This window comes from Strix uralensis, chromosome 8 (genome assembly GCF_047716275.1).
Source record: "Strix uralensis isolate ZFMK-TIS-50842 chromosome 8, bStrUra1, whole genome shotgun sequence".
NCBI lineage: Eukaryota > Metazoa > Chordata > Aves > Strigiformes > Strigidae > Strix > Strix uralensis.
Window position 1 is genome coordinate 8,204,780 of NC_133979.1, and position 18,294 is coordinate 8,223,073.

At 40.0% G+C, this 18,294-nt stretch overlaps 1 protein-coding gene across 6 annotated transcripts in view; it reads right to left on the minus strand.

Annotated features, from left to right (window-relative positions):
• ELAVL4 (ELAV like RNA binding protein 4) overlaps window positions 1-18,294 on the minus strand; it is a 64,660-nt gene that overhangs the window by 19,774 nt on the left and 26,592 nt on the right. For all 6 annotated transcript variants that reach the window (XM_074876092.1, XM_074876091.1, XM_074876095.1 and 3 more), the window contains exon 3: window positions 35-138. In XM_074876092.1, coding sequence (XP_074732193.1) covers window positions 35-138 — 104 coding nt within the window. The remainder of the gene's footprint in view (window positions 1-34; window positions 139-18,294) is intronic.

Consider the following 18,294-nt stretch of genomic DNA (forward strand, 5'->3'; position numbering starts at 1 on the left):
TGAATTGAGCAAAATGTGTTTTGTATTATCTTACCTTGATGGTTTTGGTCTGGAGTCTGAGTCCATTTAAAGTGTTAATGGCTTTCTCTGCATCCTTTGGATCAATATAGTTAACGAATCCATACCCTAAACTCTGCCCTGTTGAAACACAAGAAACAAAAAAAAGACTCAGTTTTTTTTTAAGCACAGGCACAACTTCCAAGAGTAGAAACACAATTTCTTACACTGTTCATTTCATCTCTGCTTTCCCCAACAGTCTCTATGCTATTCTTCACCATTTCATTATCTCCTTAATACAGTGGAAGCCAACATAAAAATTCTAAATTGCTGCTCTGAAGACCCTAACTTTAAAAACAAAAAGCAGCAACCTCCCACCCTGCCTTCCCCAGAAGTTTACTAAAAAGCACATATGAGGCTTGAAAGCAGCAGAATTGTGTAATAGTTTTGTGCTGAGTTCCTAATAAGTGTAACCCCCCCCCCCCCAATTTTGCTACTGTTTATGAACAAGTCCATAAATGTTTAAAATGCAAAAGTTAGGAAACAGTGTTTTAACACCAACCTTGAAGCAGCTGACAGAAACAGAGAGCCACCTTTACATCTCATTTTATTGCTCAGTGGTAAATAGGAGAAAGGACAGATCAAGTCGCAGTAGGATAAGAGACGATATTTAAAGCTTTCCTCTGTGTATTAGAGATGACGGCAAAACCAAACAGTACAACTGCTGCTGCGCACAGGATGGCAGGAGCTCACTTTAGCAGCCAAAATAATTTCAACAGCTTCTGTTTTACTAGCAAGATCTGTGTTTGTGTTTGCAGTAGAAAGAGGAGACCTGGTTAATAACTGGGCTAAGTAACATGGAGCCGGAGAGGCCGCGCTGTCAGCACTACGGACACTTGTGCACACAGTGCAGGGACAGAGCCGTGGGTCTGCAACGGGCTGTGAAAACCCAAACCAGAGAGGTACCTTCTCCCGACTGCCGAGAAGCAGTTTTGCAGCATCAATTCTATTAATGCAATGTGACAGACAGCCACTTCCAGTTCCCTCCCTTCTCAAGCCTCCTACTGAAGTTATTTTGCACATTTGGAAAACACAGCAATTCTTATGTTTTTTTTAAGGCACATACACAGATAATCAAATTTTAAGAATAAGCGAGCCCAAGTAGGCAGGCGAGCGGTCCCTTATTTCAACCACTCTCTCTCTCATACATCCCTCTGTATCTGGATAACAGCAAGCCGAGAGACAACCTGCCTCTGGGCACTGATGTGCAGGGGATCTAAGTGCTCCTGCTCACAGGCAGCAAGAAAGTAAAAAAACATGTGGAAAATCCCTCTCAAGGAGAAGGACAAGCACTTGTGGAAGAAGATTTCTATCTGCAGGAGCAGCAAACGGCAAACCAGCTCCTGCTCACCAGGAGAAAGTGGAGGCTGGGAAAGCAGCTGCACACCAAGTGCCTTGATGTACCCTGGAGGCACAGATCCTGCCTCCCAAGCACAAAGCTTTGTTTCTTTGTCTCCTGGACTACAAAAAAGCATCTGTGTGTTTCTCAAAGTCAGAAGCCACCAAAAATACAGCATTTGCTGTAACACAAATACAGGGAGTGCTTCTGTCTTACAAAATCAGATCAAAGCATTCAAAGCTGCTAACTATGCGATGGAAGACCTTAAAAATCCATGGAAACACCGCAGTTCATGCCTGAAATGCCCACATGCAAGCGTAGGGACAAGAAATAGCTGTTTTAATGTACACTATATCCAGGGAGCAATTCCATCCAATCAATTTAACTTCAGAAAAAAGTATAAAAACATATCCAGTCTTCCTGGAGAGCTGAATTAATAGCAACAAAAATATTCTCACCCAAGTTACACGACATTAACCAACAATGAGCTGAAGTCTGACTGAGGATGAAGCCTGGAGCAAAAATACTGTAAAGATACTTTCCATGCCATGCCTTCCTGAGATATTTTATACATCCCCAATCCCTGTGCCACTGAACACATCAAATCCTTAATATATTTAATCCTAAACAGTCCTAGGCAGAAGGAAGCAAACCTCTTTTTACAGAGGAAGACAAGGATCAGGGCTTGGATAACCAGAGTTCATGTCCCTATTTTTCCCATTAACCATCTATTGACCTTCAGATAACACGAGTAGCTGATGCAAGGCCTCAAGATTTTTGTCAGTCTGTCTTAACACGGGCTTCCATGTCCAGCCACTGTTATTGTCACAGCACATGGACTGACCAACCTCTACAATATGTACAATGATTTTTATTAATTTCTCATAGGAAGATCCTCACTTCTGTAAACACTTCTGCAAGGAAGAAACCATGGATAACAAACCCACAGACAACACAAGCTGTAGGGAAGGAAATAATGGCAATACAAGAAAAGAATGATATGAAAATTTTGTAGACCATTCACTCCTTTCCTTGGAGTTCTCCAGTAATGTTATTCAAATTATTTAGATACCATCATCTCTGATTCTCACTACCAACTGGAAATATATTCTCTCCAAGGTGAGGGGTAAGAAGTACCAACATTAACAAAGCTGTCTGCATGCATACCTGCAGTACCTGGTTTAAAGAGAACAATTACATTGTTATGCAATTTTGCTTAGAATAACAGGCATACAGAAACATGATTTTGTGTTCCTGAACATCAAATACATAAAACTCATAACAGAATTTAAGGCCTGTTACTCAGAAGCTATTGGTTATGACTTCCTATCAAATACATTAATAGCTGTATTGGCTGTACTGTATTCTCACAAAAAATGGTATCTCTCTTCAACATTCTGAGCACTGAATTTCTGTTAATTCAAGAAAATCCCCTTTTATCTTAAAACACCCTCAAATCCCACACCCTTTGCAGCCTACTGAAATCTTGGTGCAGTTGTTTCAATCAAAAAATTCCTGTTGCTGCTTTCTGCCATATGCCTCACTTTGTACCAGTGAAGCTGAAGGAAGAAAAATCTTTCAGTTAAGAGCTTCCCACTTCAGGGGTATGTTTTGTTTGGTTTATTTTGTATTTTGAAGCACCTCCCCTAAAAACCATCATTTAATGGAGACAGACACCCCCCTAATATATAGAATTTAAAAGAAAATGAACCCAGAAAAAGAAATAGTTTGTGAAAAGCTTTATGACTGCTGGCAGACATAATAAAGCTTTAGTGTGCTAAACATTTACAGCTAAGAAACCAAAAAAATTATATATCCAGCTAAAAATATTATTTTAAATTACTCTCAAGAGCAATACACCTTATGTCAGACAGAACACAGACTCTAGATATGAAATAACTAAAAATTGTTACTGGTAGAGAATGAAGAGAAGGATTTGTTCCAGAATACAGTGAAGCAGTATGAACTTTCATGGGTGTTTTTTTTTTTTTCATTGTGTGCTCTTATTGCATGTACTCGAAAAGGGTAACATTTCTTTGGACGCAATCTGGCAGCACGAAGCAAGCAGCTGGACCTCTCAGTGGGATCCCACACAGACACTGAAGTTCATTCCCATGCTACACTTCCCAGGAACAGCACTGTAAATAGTAAATATTTTCTGTGATTTGGAACCCAATAGTGCATTGCATGCTGCGATTCAGTAGGGCAGGCAAGAGATATTTCTAGATGATCCTAAAACAACACCTTGATATATCACTATTACCATTGCTCTTTCTGAATGTTTTATCTAGCTTGCGGAAAATGTGTTGTCGACCTCCTATGTTCTGGTAAAGAACAGGTCTAAAAGTGAGCAATAACAGGGTTAAAAAATTATCAAGGACTTGACAGTCTTAAAACACATGCAAAGCCAAGCCCAAGCTGGTAATGCACATATTTCATATTTTAGAAGGCTCCATTTCAGAGCCAAAAATCACCAAGATTAAAAACAATCTATGAGAAAGGATAGAGAAAAAACCTCAATACACCCTGTTTATAAACATTTACACATACACCCAAAAGCCTGCAACTATGAAAAAGGCAGTGCCAGTTAAAGACCTGTACCTGCCTTTGTAAACCAGTCTGCTTAGGCCAATTCCATATTTAGATTAAGAGATAAAGGGGAAACAGAAACTAGTGTAAGTTGGAAAAGAAAAAAAATAAGTCACAGGAAACGAGAGAAACAAACAAAAACCGACCTAGAAAAAATCTCTGGCTAGTAAAGGTTTGAGTAACAAAAGCTTTTTTTTAGATTACAGAAAAAAAGATCCCTTGACATTCGTGCTGACTCATCAGCAGATAGTAATAGTAACAGTACAGAGAAAAGAGACATGTTATGTACACCTGAAGAAGCTATATGAAGTACTAACTAGCAACCCAGGTGGATGTTAAACAGGAGCTCCTAAAATTATACATGTTTAAATGAGATGGATCTGGATTACTTGCATAGAATAGATTCCAAAAAAGGGGAAAACGGTGCTCTTTCAATTTTCAGTAATTCTTGCAGCACTGAACAAGTTCCAGGAGCCTAGGGGAAAGATAATTTTGCACTGAAATTCAAAAAGGGAGGACTGGATAACCCAAGTAATTACAGGTCCATCAGTCTAATGCTGAGCAAGGCAAAATTACAGAATATTCAATACTGGACTCTAATAGTAAAGAATTAGAGAGGGGTAATAAAATCAATGTCAATCAAATTAGGTCTATGGAAAATAGATTCTGTCAAACTAAACTGACATCCTTCTTGATGAGATTACAAGTTTGCCTTACAAATTTTAAGAATGTCAATTTAATAGCATTGATATACTTGGTCTTCTATAAAGCACTTGATTTGATACTGCTTATTAATTGACTAAAGCAAAATTAACATGGTACACATTAAATGGATTAAAAAAATAAAATCAACCAACAGATCTCTAACTGGGAATTGTGCATAGGAAATCACCAGAAAGATGTTTTCCTACAGGTCTCTCTCAGGAAACAGATATTGGCCCTAAGCTTTTTACTTCCATGGATGAGTGGAAAAAAACAAATTCCTTGCTTCTGAAGATCATCAACTGCAGAAAGGCAGGATGAGAGAGGGTAAAAACAGAGGACAGAGCAAAGGTGCAAAGTAATTTTAATCTCCTCAGTAAACTACAAATACATACATTTAGATAGCACAACCCAAGATTACATCCCAACAAACCAAGTTAACTGTGGCATACTTTCCAAATGGGAAGTGAAAGACTCCGATACAGGGTGACAGATAATCAACGACATCTCAAGCTTGCAATGCTGCTAAAGGGGTTAAAGTGATTCTTCTTAGCATAAAAGCCACATGCTCAAAAAGGGAAAGAAAAATTGCTGCTTCTGATCTGACTGCGTGCTTCGCTGCCTAAGTGCCATGCCCAGTGCTGGTGTATGTACTTCAAGAAAGATACTGATGCCTTGGTGATGGTGTCATGAGAATATAGTACTGAAAAACTCTTTCAATCGAAACTGGGGTCAATCTGTCTACCTCATTGAAAAAGGTTAAAGTGAACCTTAACAGTACTACATTAGTCTTCATCTGAAGTACAGATTGATTTTTTTTTTTTAATAATGCCTGTCCAGCAGATAAAACATGGAGTTATGGGACTTGGGATAAAGTCCCACTGCTTGACAGTTGAAATAAGAGAAACCAAACTAGAAACAAAGCAAATGCTGTTTTCCTGGGGAAGGCATTTGCTCTGTTTTTGACATTGAAGGTAACAGATTATTTTAGCTACCTACCAACCATTTTGTCAGCTCTTCTACCGCTGGAAATTCTGAAAGTTCAGACTTATTTTTCAGAAAGCTATACTCTAGCTCAAGCAGGAATTAATCCAGGGAAGGTTTTGGCAAGATGTGTTAAGTGCTCAATAATCTCTTCTACTCTGAAGCTCTACAAATACTGTTCCTGCTGGTTGTTCTCCATACAGCTCCTACTGCAATCATTCCCACAGGGAAAGTAGAAGAAAACTACTTTCTCAGACAAATTTGAAGCCTTCCTATTGCTGGAAACTATTCTAAAAGCAACTTATAGAATAGTACAACTTTTAATGGCTGACTTGCGACCAGATAAATTAAAAGAAACAGCCTTTTTGTCTTGAAAATATGTTACTCTGGAATGCAAAGTCACATTAAAGGACTATGGTCAACACTATAAACATTCACTCATGAAAACAAGCACAGAATGGGACAGCAACAATGCAAGCTGCCTTAAATTGTGGTTTTGTTGTCCCCTGCCCAAATGTAAAACCTAATTAAAGCTGCCCGCCTGACAGCCATAACATGAACGCCACTGAGCACCGATGCTTTTCTCTGACACAATCCCTTCCTTCAGAAGTAGGCCACGTCTGACAGCTCATCTCATATTAGCCAGGCAGAAGCCGTCAGACAGTTAACAGCCTTCAGTCACTCCGAGTTTGGGACCAAAAGATAAAATAGTGCTCACCATGATTTCTCCAAGCCTCCCAGCTCCAATTTTTGCCTGTTCCAACCTTGCCAAACATTTAGGGATTAAACAGGTGCCAGGGTGAGCTTCTCCCTATCGAAGCAGCTGACCTCAACTTGCTGTCCACCTGTGACTCTTCCAAGCAGACCTGCACACACTCTTCAACCTTCCCCAACAGTTCTCAAACTGGGGATGTTCCTAATAAATACCACCTACAGATGGCTAGTAAGGAAAGCAGCAAGTAAGAGAGATTGGCAGAGAGACTCGTCATGCGTTCCATCTTCTAAGTAACAGTAACAGAAGAGACTTACTGACATTCAAGGTAAGCCCTGCTCCAGCTGGTAGTCCCAATGCAGAGCCTCCAAACTGTTTCAGAAGTGTTTTAAACACATTCTTGGAAGGACGAAGAATGACTGCAACTTTTATGAAAAGCTGTATGAAGTAGGGACCTTCAGAAAAGGTTACATAAACACCCTTGAGAAAATACATTCAAAATGTATAAAGAGGGTCAAGTGAATTGCTGTTTTTTGTTGTTGTTGTGTTTTGTTTATTTCTGAGAGTTATCAACAACTAGAGCTGTTTACCTAAAAAAGGAGGTAAGCTATGGAGAGAAGATTCAGATCAAGGGCAAAGGAGATCTGATCATGAGATCATTTCAAACCCTGCTCCATGTCAGCTGCTTTTTTTATACCAGTAACATTGGTCTCATTCATAGTCCATCCCTTTATCAAGGAGAAGACCTGGTGTCACCCCAGCAATGCACCTTGCAGTCACAGCAGAAGCAAACCAGGGAGGAAGGAGCTTCTGCACACAGTGTCCCTAGGACCAATTAAGAGAAGGCTGTCGCTGTCACAATTCACTGTAATCCAACTATGAAAGTAACTTGTTCTTTGCTTAGCACAGCTCTATCACAGCAACCATTTAATCTATTGCTTATTTAGAATACAGACTCCTTATATCTGTACAAACTAGGATGTAATACATGTTGTACATGAAAGTATCCTCCTCCTATTACAATGTAACTGTGACTTTTGCAGGAGTTTAGGGAAAAATGTCTCAAAGCAAAAAAGAGAAGGATGAGTAATAAAAAGCTTGGGTTTTGCCTTTTGCAGACAGGTGACTGGGTACAAGTTTTGTTTGGGAACCTTCCATCAAATTACTGTATGTCAGTGCCCTTGTTAGTTCTTTTGAATCTCCTTCTAGATTAGGAAAAACTAGCTGTATTTAAATGAAATCCAATCTAGAGCCCCAGATATGCCTTGATGCTACAGTGCACCTACAATTAAGGAACACAATTTATCCTTGGTTAAAAACAGCCATCAGCAAAATTTGACTGTCAGTAGATTCTTTTTCTTAAGATCCTACTGAGGAAAAGCCAGGTTCCAGACTTGCACTGTGATACACTTACAACAGATCCCCTCCTAAAAACCATGTTTGCAGTTTCCTAACAAATAAATAAGCAAACCCAAACCTCAGGGAAAATCCCTCTGCATTCCACAGGCTGAAGCCTAGCTCTGGCTAGAGCACCTGTAAAAGCGTACATGCTGACACAAACCTCCTCAGATGGGACAAGATTCCTCAAGCAAACTTTCTTCCCCATAAGCATCAGAGCCCTGATACCTAAATAGCAAAGGCTGGGCCCTCCCTACAGGGAATCTGCAGGGGGAAAAATCCTGTCACTGCCTTAATCCTGGCAGTGCCAGAGAGACTTAGATAAAAGCTCATTTGCACAGGAGACGGGCCTTTCTGGGGGGCTCGGGGGGAGTCATGACTTGCACAATGAGCTCCCATTGGAGCCCTATGCACATAGATTTAATAAACTCCAGTCCAAGTGGAAGGGGCTTCTTTGCACCAGGCCTTCTCCAACAGAGACGCTGCTACGTGATTAAAAAAACCCCAAAGGAAGCCCTTGCAAACAGCATGCTACATCCCACGTAAAACTCTCCCTCGGGGAGAGGGTAAGAGAGGGAAAATGAACCAGACATACAGACACCACTCACTCAATTTTAATATCTGAATGGGAAGTGCCAGATACCATGACAACAAGCCTAGGAAAAAAAAGGGGAATAAAACAAAGCGTTGCCCAAAATGTGAAACAAATCCTATGAATACAGCTAAAGCAATCAGATGATTAGTGCTAGTGAGGTGACTGCAACCCCTCCACATCCACATCTCTGTCTGGAAGAGAATAGCCAGGACCTGAACACTGTGACCTCAAAAACAAAGCAAGACCCTCCCCAAATCCAAGTGCAAGCTCCCCACAACAGAAAGCAACATCATTCAACCAGCTCCTTGCAGAGTTAGAAAGCCTGATTTAGGAGATTACATGAGTTTTGTCCTCCCCTGTAGTTTTGACAAATCCCTTAGTGTAATTTAGTATCTTGATTTTCAGAGATGCTGAAGCAGCAGCAGTTCTCCTCTAAATTAAATACCAATTGACAGTAGCTGCTATCCATCAAAATTAGATACAGTAGTGACTCTCATTCTAGAATAGCCCCACACATCCACGCAGAACATGGAGCATGCTTTGACAGAACCTGCTGCTGCCCAGCAAGACTCGATCCTTTCAAAAAAATCCTACTCCCACAGAAGTTTTAAAAACATGCAATTACTCCATTTTAAACTTGACCACACAAGCAATATAAAACATACCTACTCTTGCAAATAGTGCCTTACAGTCTCTTAAAGGCTTCTAGCATTTCAGATGTTCTGTATCTCACCTGAAACAAGACTTTGCTCTTACCTGCGTACTACACAGAGTTTTAACAAAGTCAGCTGTGTAATTACTGTACTTGAGGACATGAACTAATCTGCATGCAAAGCTTAAGTGGCAGTTTGAGACAGATGCTGCTGACTTGGCGGGAGTCTTCTGCAGTTCCCCCATTACTGTAGCATGGAAGCATTTTATCTCTGTAACACACCTTTCCTCACGAACACTACTGAGGAAAGCACTTTTATTCCTATTTGGAGGAGAGAAACCGAGACATCAAGATTTCCAGGGTGAACTTGGACAGCGTAACAGTCACTAGAACAGGGATCTAAAACTGTGTCTCCTCCACCCTAAGACAGAAACCTTATTATCGGACCAGTGTGAGTTGTGCATGGAAGTATCTTGTAAACAACATGCACATTTCATGCTGCAGAACATATTATCCTCCTTTTTGTTTTCCTACTTTTATCAACTTTCTTTAAATGTAAAACTGTATTTTAAACATGTCTTGGTCCATACTACTGCAAACAACTGATTAAGTACATTTTCAGAAGCTACTGCTCCCAGCATATGTAAGACAACTGAGTTCCATTTCTGAACAAATATTTGGATCTCCCCCCCCGCCGCAGTTGACATCTCTTGGTTCTCTTCTTTTCATCTTCTCCTCCCTTGTCCTTCAAGGAGCACACAGCCTCTGAATCAGCAGCTGTTCTGAGAAGAGTACGGCTGCACTCCTCCCTGCTCGGTCCCAGAACAGAACAGGGACTGTACTATAAAAATCCAGTGTTCTGGGGACAGGCATGAATGGACAAGAAACAGCCATGACTTGTCTATCCCAAACAGTAAATTCAATGCTGAAGAAGAGATAACTTAAACACAAGAATACAGACATTAGAAACAAACAGGCTAAGTTAAAACAATATTCAGTAAGAAAAAGTGAAAACAAATAGACCCAGAAAAAAAGGACATACCAGCACATAAAAAATGGTAAGCAGCATTGTGAAAAATCTGCAACAGGAATTAAAGAAGTCACTACATTACATAAAGCATGCCATAAGTGAAAGGGAGGAAGCCTTTTACATCCCAAATAGGCCAGTGTCACTGGACCAGTGGTACATAAAGAATGGTGAAGACTGCACTCAACTATAACAAGAAATGTATTTCCTGGAGATAGGTAAAGCAACAAACGGAAGGCAAATTTCAGCAACCACCAGGTTTTTAAATCAAGAATGACTTAAGGCTTGAGAGTACCTTAAGATGCAAGATTAGAAGTGTCCAGTGTGTTAAAACATTGAAATATGATAACCTTTGGTTAAACTGTGACTAAAAGGAGATGCAAAAGCCTATAGATACTTCAAATGTGTAAAGACTATGACTGGATATGAAATATTAACACTGTGCTACTTAATACCATTACTCATAAGAGAAGATGAAGTTAAGAGGGTAAAAAAATTACATGGTCTGAAACCAAAAGAGAAAAGGTAGTGTGAAGCAGTAGGTCATGGAAAAGGTACACAGTTCACAGCAGACTTATCTTCCCTTCCTGTATCACATCCCAAATACTAGTATTTCTGAAATTCAGATGGAAGTGGAAGGCAACTTAAAAATAGTGAACAATGGAGCAGAAACAAAGCAAACCAGAATAAGCAGTGATTTTTCACTGCTCAGGCTTCAAAGTGACAGTAAGTTCAGATCACAGTGATCCCATACTGTACCATGTGCACAATTTGGTGCAAATGTACCAAAGTTTTGCACACAAAAGTGATGCCAGGAACCCAGATTCAAAGCTTAGGAGAAAACCCATTATTCTAGAAGATGACAGTAATGAGTGGTGGAGTGATGGTAAGAAGAGCAGAAAGACAGAACCATGACAGAGCCTGTGCACTGACCAAGGTCCCCACTTCTGTGATGGGTCTAAGAACTGCACAGGCAGAGTGAAAAATCAGTTGTGGCTTAACGAAGTAAACTTGGTTTATAGGAGAGATTTTTGTTAAAAGGCCAAGAACATGCTCTCTTGCTGAGAAGAACTATGCAAGCACAAGAACTGAGAAAGGCAAGGCACAGCTAAGATATGAAAACCCGGTGCATCCTCAAACCTTGAAGCATTTTATGTGGAAATAGTGCCAGTAACATTTCCAGTCTAAAGGAAATGGCAGAAGCACACAAAACTACAGAAAAACAAGAGTTTGTTTTGCAAAACAAGGATATTAAATGGGACATAACATACCGCAGCAGCAATAGCTGAAGCCTGGCTGACTGCAAATTCAAAAAGCCCTATTAATTTTGTCATTATGATTTAATTCAGCAACATTTAAGGTTTTGTACCTCAGCCTCTGTCAAACAACAAAAAACAAAAAAGCCACAACACTAAAATTTCACGGTAATTCTGAACAATGACTCAGAATACCTATTCTGCCTCAAACAGCCTACTAATTAAACTCTTTGAGCTCTACTAACCAGTTTTTCCAATGCACAGAGAAAAGTAATTTGTTAGGGACCGGAATAGAAAATTTAATATTAACAACACAACCTGTGTCTGCAGCATTTTTAATCTGATCAGCGAAAACATAAATAAAAGCTGCAACCTGACAGCTAAGAAGGTTAATCTGTAATAGTTAGATTTACGTAGATTACTTTACACAGCATCTGGAAAGATGCTGAGAAAAGTAAAGCCACTTTATCATATTCCGAAATGTGCTACCTATAAAAATTTTGCTATCCATCAATACTTGCGACTGCAGTGAGCCTACTTAATAAATTTGCTTTGGCTTTAAAGACAGAACTTTCAAGAACTTTAAAGCAAGAACAGGAATTTAACTATGTTTCCAATGTCTATAAGATTCGTTTTAGGTACTTGCAGGTAATAGCAGTAATGAAAACTGCTTAAAGGAGCAAATATTATGACTTTGTTGTGTGCACATACTACTTAGTTCTACCACTTACATATCTTGATAGTTTTGTTGAAAAGAACATCAGCATGAATATACTCCTTGATGTATATTCTCCACACTGAAAAGCAAGTATTTCCCCTTTTAAAGGTGGCAGATTTCATCTGTATCAGCCAACACCTTCCCCTATGACACTATCCACATGTTTGGCATTGGACACACCATGTGTGGATGTCATGACTACAAGCTGTTCTTGCTGGCTGACCACCACCAAACCCATGGAGATTTTATGATACACAACTCCTGTAGAAAGGCTTTTCACAATATTAAACATGTAGGTTGTGAACAGAGGAGAGGGAAAATATACTTATTTTTCCTTTTGTCTCCAGTTTGGCAGAGTACCTAAACATACCTTACCTAGAACAAACAAGTACCACAATCCCACCAATAAACAAAACCAAGGTAACAAAGCAGCTATTCCAGTGTAGTAGAAAGCATAAGGGAAAAAAGCATTACCAGTCAAGCTCAAGTTGTTCATGTTTGGGGTTGGGTTTTTTTTTTTGGTTTAAGACAGAGTGGCTTCCAGAGTAGGAAAATATTTAGAGAAAAAAAGTAGAGAAATGGGAGAAAGATGTACTGGTAAATAGAAATGACACAGATACAGCATGTAGGAGAACAGAGGAGTCTAAAAAAAGGAACTGCTGGAGAATACTTCTTCCTTGTTACATGTCCTACCTACCATCCTCACAACAGGGAAAGTTAAAACACCCCCTATATCTAACTAACAGCATCCTAAGGAAGAGGAAGGCAGCCTCATTTTGTGGGCCCTAGAATGCTGTAGCAAGAGGAAACCCGTTGATAACCAATTTAAGGTGCTTTAAAATGTATGTGAGCACAGACAGTTATCCATATAGGGCAGCAGGCACATTAGACCTTCTACCGCAGAAACAGCAGCCCCTCTAGTACAGTAACAATTAATCATACTGGCGATGCTGCCATTTGTTTGCTCGCAGGTGAGTATGACGCAGCTTTTTGTCCATCTGCTTTTGCAACACCCCTTAAAAACCATCTAACTGAAAAAAACCAGTCTGGGCTCTTGTGAATAAAAACCCATTTATTTTCCTTCCCCTCAAGCTGATATATTCCACTGATTAAGCAGATACTGAGAGTCATAAGAACAACAGTACTGGGTCAGAGCAGAAGTCTGCCTACTCCAACATCCTGTCTCCAGCAGCACCTGCAAGTCAGTAACTTGCACTGAAATTCCTAGCAGGGACAAGTAGGAGCATCTGCAATGTCAAGTGACAGATCCTCCTCAAAAAGAATGGAGAACAGCAGCTATGTCCAACAAACCCCAGCAGTGAGTCTGCCAAAGCAGAGCCAGTGAGCAAAGCCAAAGAAATGGACTCAAGACTTCAGTGAAATGATGCCTTCTTCCCCTCTTTACCTCTTTCTTAGAATCAAAGTCTCACAGGGATGAGAGGGTCCACAAGATTGTAGCATCACAGAAATGAAAAACATGGCACCTGGACAAAGCCTGCCTAAACAAGCATGCAGAGATGCAAAAAGGAATGAACAAGACTCAGGCTGTACCACAAATGGTTTAAAAAGTCAGAGGCTGCAATACCCTATCAGTGACCACACCAGGAACGAAGCACAGGACATGAAGTAGGATGCTGCTGAAATCCAAAGATGTATGCTTGCCTGTTGGCAAAGGTAGAGCATCAGAGCAACTTCCAATAGCCAACAGATTACTGAGAAGGTTGTCAGCACTGACAATAAGCACAGAATTACCAGTGAGCTGCATACAAAGGCTGCTGGTCTCCTATTTCAGACAGCAAGAGAAACTATCCTTTAAGCAGGAGAAAAGAATAGATGGTAAATAGCATTAAGGGTACGTGTAGAAAACAGTGGTAAATCCCCCTCTCCATACATTCTTGTGCATAACATAACTAGAAATTAACACTTCTTAACCTTAAGGCAAATTAAGATGATACCCTGAATTTCAAAGCATTGGGATTGAACCTCTGAAGTTTTCTGGGAACAAGAGAGAAGGAAAGGATTTGAGGCAAGGCAAGACCTCCATGCAGTAGATATCCCAAGGGGAACTCTGCCCTCTACAGATGGCATCTCACTTGACAAATAGAAAACAGGTTGGCTTGATGATGTAAATAGGTCCTTGCTCAAGTCACAGTTAAAATAACCCCAAAAGCAAAGAAGATCTGAAGGATGGGGTCTAAGTGAATTGAGTCTCAAGACATACTTTGTTTCATCAGTATAGGGACTGCACAAACTGAGCTAGCAGAAAGACAGGTGTGCTGAGGACATGCACTCCCATGGGCAGCAGATCCCAATACTGATCTGAAGACTTCAAGCTGACCATTCCCAGAAGTCAAGGTAAAGGTCTTGCAGGGCTCTTCCGGCTGTAGAGAAAAGCACCTGCATGCTGATGATGTGATGACAGATCAGCTCTGCAACAAAGAAGGGGCAAGAACTTACCAGCTCACTGAGTCCAAGAAACAAGGTCAAATAACCCTGGTCACAAGTTTGCTAAACACCATCTTAAAGCCAAGAAGAAACTCCTAATGCAGCACTGGTAAAAAGCAGTTATGTGAAAAAGGAGAATAGGGATAGGTCACTTTCAAAACCATTTAGACTGCTTCTACATAGGTCACTGTTGTTCTTGGACAAGTTGTCTAGCAAAAGCACTGGGGAGACAGGCGGATGTGACAGCCACAGTGCAGCTGTGCTGCTCATTGGTAGGGCTGAAGGGCAGAAGGTCTTGAGTAGCAAGGAACAGATAAATGCTGGGTAAAGTCAGCCCTAGAACCCTGAGAAGTATCTCTTGGTGTGCTGTCCACTGCTGCCCTGAAAGACCCTGCCTCAAATGGAGAATAGCATATTGTTAGTGGACACTGCTGGCAATCTCCCAGAGATTTCTTGGAGCTCTCTCATTCCTTTCCTACCCTTTCTCCTTGTCCTCCTTGGGCTAAAAGGAAATAAAAGAAAAAGGGTTAGGAGCAGAAGCAGCTGTGGATGAGTGCTGAAGCACAGACCCTGTGAGGGATGGGCAGAACAAGGGAAAAAGGACAGACAACACTGGAGGTTAAGGGTGGTGGAACCCTCTATTTGATGACAGTCCAGTTCAAAAGAACCACTTCACCTGGTTGTTCTCTAGTAGATAGTTACCTTCAATGCAAATGACATGAAGGATGGAAGAGTTGTCTCAGACCAGAAGGTCAGCATACACACTGAAAAGCCTCTAATAACCTTGTATCTGGGTCACAATTCTAGAGGTGTAGGTGTGCTTGTGCTGTTGAGGAAAACGATACTTCCTCACTAGACTTACTCAAACCAAGCAGTTAAAACTGAAGAATAAACTAAGTATGCATTAAAGGCATTTAACACACTTCAGAACAAGCTCAGGATTGAAACTGCTGAAGTTAATTAGAAAGCTCTTTCACAGCACAAGGGTCATGCCTACTTGCTTTCTGCCTATTTGCCCCAACACTCATTTCAAGAAATCAAAATTCTTTTGTTCGCCAGAACAGAGTATGCACCAGATGACTGCAGAGAGGCGATAAAGAAAATGCCGGATGAAAATTTGTCCATTTTACTCAGCATTTAAAACAGACATGAAGCCATACCAAACATTTCAGAAATCTAGCACCAAGACTCTCACTACTATTTCTGTGTTCCCTCCCCCACAGTGCTAATGAATTTAGTTCAGATACTTAATGCAAATGTTCATTTAGATAATAAATATTTGGGGATTGTCTTGAATCTGCAGCCCTTAGAATAGGATATGCAACACTGAAATCAGGTTCATCTCTACTCAAGAACAGATACACTTCAGGAAATAAGCAGCTATAAAAATAAAATAGCTAGGCTACCAAATTAAGATCAACTTAAAGGTCCCTAATGACATTCAGAGCCATATATTTAGTCTTAAAAAATCATTCTAGATTTTAGGTTTAAAAGACTGAAACATGTCTGTTTTTTCATGTTTTCTAATATTTTATTCTCTGCATGCATTTGGAAGTACCAAAGATTAGAACCAAAAATTGAAGCATGCTCTGCATTCCATCTGATTCACAGAAAGAGTTTTTTTTCATCTCTAACACATTATTTTACACTTCTTTTTGGGCATTTGACTTTCAGCTCCTGGTATACTACTCTGACCACTCCTTCCTTGCTGGATTTTGACCATGCATTCAACTCAAAGAAATAACTCCCATACAGATCTCCTGCACCTACTGAAATACAGTGAAGCCAGTCTACAAGTCACTTCCTGAAAAACTTAAGCTAATTCACTTAATTTGGTATTATTTTTCAGAGAAAAGAACTCTTTAGCAGAGTACTCTGCTGCATGAGTGTTTTTCCTATTTCCACAAATACTAAGTCTTTTGCTTTCAAAGAAGTCAAATGCAGAAAACTGCACTGCTTACAGAGCTTCCATATACGCCAATTTGAGGGGCACTACTAAATATGGCCTTTATATGCAATCAAACCAAATGCCAGAATTATATTCACTTTCTAAATGGTGATCACTACAACACGTAAGTCTAGGTTGTTTTCCTGTTCTGAAGGGTTGTGTTAATCCTTCTCTACTACTGGAGCAAATCAACTGCTGCTAACACTCAGTCTAACAAGATCTGTACCAAATAAACGATCAAGAGATCAGTGACTAGTTACCACTGCTTTACAGAAAATTACTAAAAAACCCTTCCAAGTCAACAAGGGAATAAACTACCTCTACAAGGTATTTTTCTCCTAAACCCTGTTATTAGGTGGGCTTATGCCATAAGGCATGAGTGTTTACATACTTTCTAAAGAGTTTATAAGTCTTATCTAACATAATCCCTACATTCTATAATCCTATCTGTTTAATGTATTTTAAGTGGGGGAAAACCTCTGGAACCAGTAATATCTCAAAATGGAAGGCACTTTCAAAGCACAATCAGTGAATTGGACATCAAGTGTAGAAGTAGTTTATGCTCAGATTAGACTTTCGGTCATTTAGGATTGGGTAACTTAATGCTGGGTTTCACAGTAAGCTATATTTATCTGCATATGGGTCATTTTTTTCTTCCAGTAGGAAACACTTTGGTATGCCCTTTTACAAAATTCCTAGAGAAAACATATACAAAACACTGGTATCCTTTGTATGTGAAGTTTTCAGTGAATACACATCCTATCTGCAGCTTCTAAACATAAATAGCTTTGAACTATTTCCCTTGAATAAAATAAATATTTTCCTCCCATGACAAAGTGGCACAATTTTACTAATATCTCTGCAATTGCCAGCCTGAGTCTTTCAAATGCAGACTTAACCGTGCAACAGTTACCTACTGTCATGAACTATATTACCAAAAGGCCTCTTTCCTGTAATTAAATTTCACCATTAATCCTGTTTTTGCTTTCTGTCTTTCCATTATGATGAGTTTTCAGAGTCTCTCTTCGATCCAAGATGGACACCGTGACCTCTCACTCATCTACTCTATCAGGCATCACAACCTCCCATTAGAAAAAAGTTTAGCTGTTGCCTGCTGCAAACACTGGGCCAATACTAGAAGATGTCTGTTTACTAAGGAAAGCTTAAGTAGTGTTTTCCTGCTACTGCACACCTGCCATCAGCTTCAATACCTTCCCTCCTGGAGGGCCACACTCTTGGAGAACATGATCACACCTGGCTTCCTCGGGTCACTGCCAGAGTGCAATTAATGGCTTCTGCTCCCAAGGACACAGACCTTCTCCATCCACTGCTTTCAAAAGAGTTACCGATTCCAGATGCTGAAATTAAGGCTGCTTAATTAAGCCCCAAATTTCAAGAAACTCCAAGCATGCAATCTCTGAACAGCATGTTCCAGATAGAAACACCAGTTCAGTGCCATCATTCACTGAACATGCTTGGTTAAATAAAATCTGGCTCTGCGTTTTACAGCAGCACCTTTTTGATATGTGCAGGTAAACTGCTCATTATACAGGGAGATAGGAAAAAATTTTAGAAGACAGATGACACCAACTTAATGTACTTCTGGACCAGAAGGGGTTCATGGTGGATTGCTCAGAGCACAGGCAGAACCATCCTCCCCAGGTTAGGAATTTACTGGTTCTATGGAGAAATGAACATTGAATGCTTCTCCACACATCTAAGATACTATTTTCCTGTACCCTCTCAATGAATTATTTCTGACTGCCATTTTACTAACTTCAGGTTTGTACGGTTGAACATTTGAAGAGTAAGGAATGGATTCCACACTATAGGTAAACCAATGAATATTTCTTTCTCTCCTAACATGTGATA